This window comes from Elephantulus edwardii, unplaced genomic scaffold (assembly GCF_000299155.1).
Source record: "Elephantulus edwardii isolate Elephantulus edwardi_28Jun2011 unplaced genomic scaffold, EleEdw1.0 scaffold00024, whole genome shotgun sequence".
Classification (NCBI taxonomy): domain Eukaryota; kingdom Metazoa; phylum Chordata; class Mammalia; order Macroscelidea; family Macroscelididae; genus Elephantulus; species Elephantulus edwardii.
Genome location: NW_006399774.1, coordinates 602878 through 604956, shown reverse-complemented (window position 1 = coordinate 604956; position 2079 = coordinate 602878). Strand labels below are relative to the sequence as shown.

At 47.1% G+C, this 2079-nt stretch overlaps 1 protein-coding gene across 1 annotated transcript in view; it reads right to left on the bottom strand.

Moving 5' to 3' along the window:
• Window positions 1-1355, bottom strand: part of IYD (iodotyrosine deiodinase) — a 28961-nt gene extending 27606 nt beyond the window's left edge. The window contains exon 1 of the mRNA XM_006882737.1: window positions 1178-1355. Within this exon, the coding sequence (XP_006882799.1) occupies window positions 1178-1355 (178 nt within the window). The remainder of the gene's footprint in view (window positions 1-1177) is intronic.
• Between the last annotated feature and the right edge of the window lie 724 nt (window positions 1356-2079).

Sequence of the window (2079 nt, the reverse complement as noted above, 5' to 3'; positions counted from 1 at the left end):
TATTAATTTTAATGAATGTCTACAGAGACTTTGGATTTCCATTCATTCATTGTTGCACTTTTCTCCCTGCCCACCCCTCACCCACCCAGTTCACTCTTCTCTTTTAAAAGTAAAAGAAAAATTCTTTCATTGCTATACAGCTCCTCCCCCCAAGTCCACTCCACTATGCAGCCTTTGTTTGGAAAAGTAAAATAAATTCTTTCATTGTTATACAATCCTCCCCCCAATTCCACTCAACTATGCAGCACTCATTCTGGACTCCCGTCATGACAACAATACCAAATCATATATTCCTTTTAAACAGTTCTCTCCCTCATCTGTTTCAATGCAGTATACATAATTTATCTTATCTTTATCAGTCTCCCCCCCAACCCCGAGGTCAGACCTGTTTTACAACAGTGACACTAAGCAGTATTTATCCTTTTGTAACTGAGATATTTAACTCAACATAATACCTTCTTGATTCACTGCTTTTGAGTCGATTCTGACTCATAGCAACCCTGTCGGACCCAGCTGAGCTGCCCCATAGCGCATCCAAGGCAGCAGATGTTTGCAGAGCAGACAATCTCATCAGTCTCCCGAGCAACAGCTGCTGGATTTGGGCTACATACTTTTCCCTTAGCAATGCTAACACTTAGCCACCCGCATTTTTGGAGCCTTCTTGAAACACCCTATAATTAGTGCTCTTTAGTGAGTTCCTGTTACTAATTGTTTTCTGTCTTGCTCTCTCTACCCACCGGGACACCAAGCTTGCTAAAGGCAGGGGCTTCTCTTGCCTCTACTCACAGGATCTAGCAGAAAGGAAGGGAGCAAGCCCTGAGACAGAAGCCATTTGACTGATTTCAAAGGTCTTGATCAAACTCTGACCTCTTTTACTCGGTGCTTATCACCCTCCTGATGTGCCCCTTCAAAATGCTTGGAACAATCAAGACAGGGCTGAATACAGGAACCTTCACACGGAGTATGTAGGAGCAGAGCTGGGTTTGTGCCTGCAGGCAAGCGGCTGGCCACCTAAGGGGAGAGCTGTGCCCTTGTACACACACTCCCATTGTGCATGGCAAAGCTGGATAATGAAACTGACCCGCACACATCTCCTCCTTTGCACAACCTGGACCATCAACTTAAATTCCTTAAAATGCAACAGGTTGAGCTAAAAACAGCGTTGCCAAGCCTTTACCTTCTTCCTCTTGGTCTAGTTCCGAGTTGTCTTTTAAGGCATCATCCACCCAGGGAGGGACCTCAGCCCTGGCTGGAGGCTCACCACTCCTTTTCTCCAAGCTTCTGCCACCATTTTTAAAGATCCACACAATCAAAATGCAGACGATGGCTACCAAGACAGGAGTCAGGGAAAACATGATCAGACGGCTGATTCATGCACTCCCACCAGCATTTAAACAAACAGGCAGTGCCAGGAATGCTGGGAGGCAGCCCGCCCAGGGCAGAGAAGCGTGCTGAGAGGCAGAGCAAAGTGCAGAACTTTCAGCTTTTGCCAGGACTCAGCCCCAGAGCAAAGATCGCAGGCACATGTGTGAGGTGTGTTGTGGGCTGATAAAGCCCAAGCATATTTATTTTTTCTCTCGTTCAATCAGTACATTATTAGACAATCATTACCAGGACCCCAGTCACATTTTCAGGCACCAGATCTTGCCAGCAGTGAGAGATGACATCTAACCTCACAAGAATCACTTTTCTTACTGAGCACAGCGTCTTTGACCTTGCAGTGGGCTGGGAGTCACCTGCCAGCAGTGTTTTTGAAAGAACGGCTTCCGTGGCATCAACTCAAACCTGCTAAAAGAGGAGAGAGTGCTGGAATTCAGCATTCTGAGAAACAGCCTGAGGTTGAATCACTGCCCTAAGGTTGAATGTTGTTGTTGTTATGTGCTGTCGAGTCGCTTGCGACCCATAGCGACCCTATGTACAACAGCCCTAAACTCCGCTCTGTCCTGTGCCAATCGCACTGCCTCTGACACTCCCATTCCAATTATTCCAGTTACTGAATCAATCCACCTCATAGAGGGCCTTCCCCTCCTGCGCTGTGCCTCCACCCTCCCAAGTGTGATGTCCTTCTCCAAGGACCGG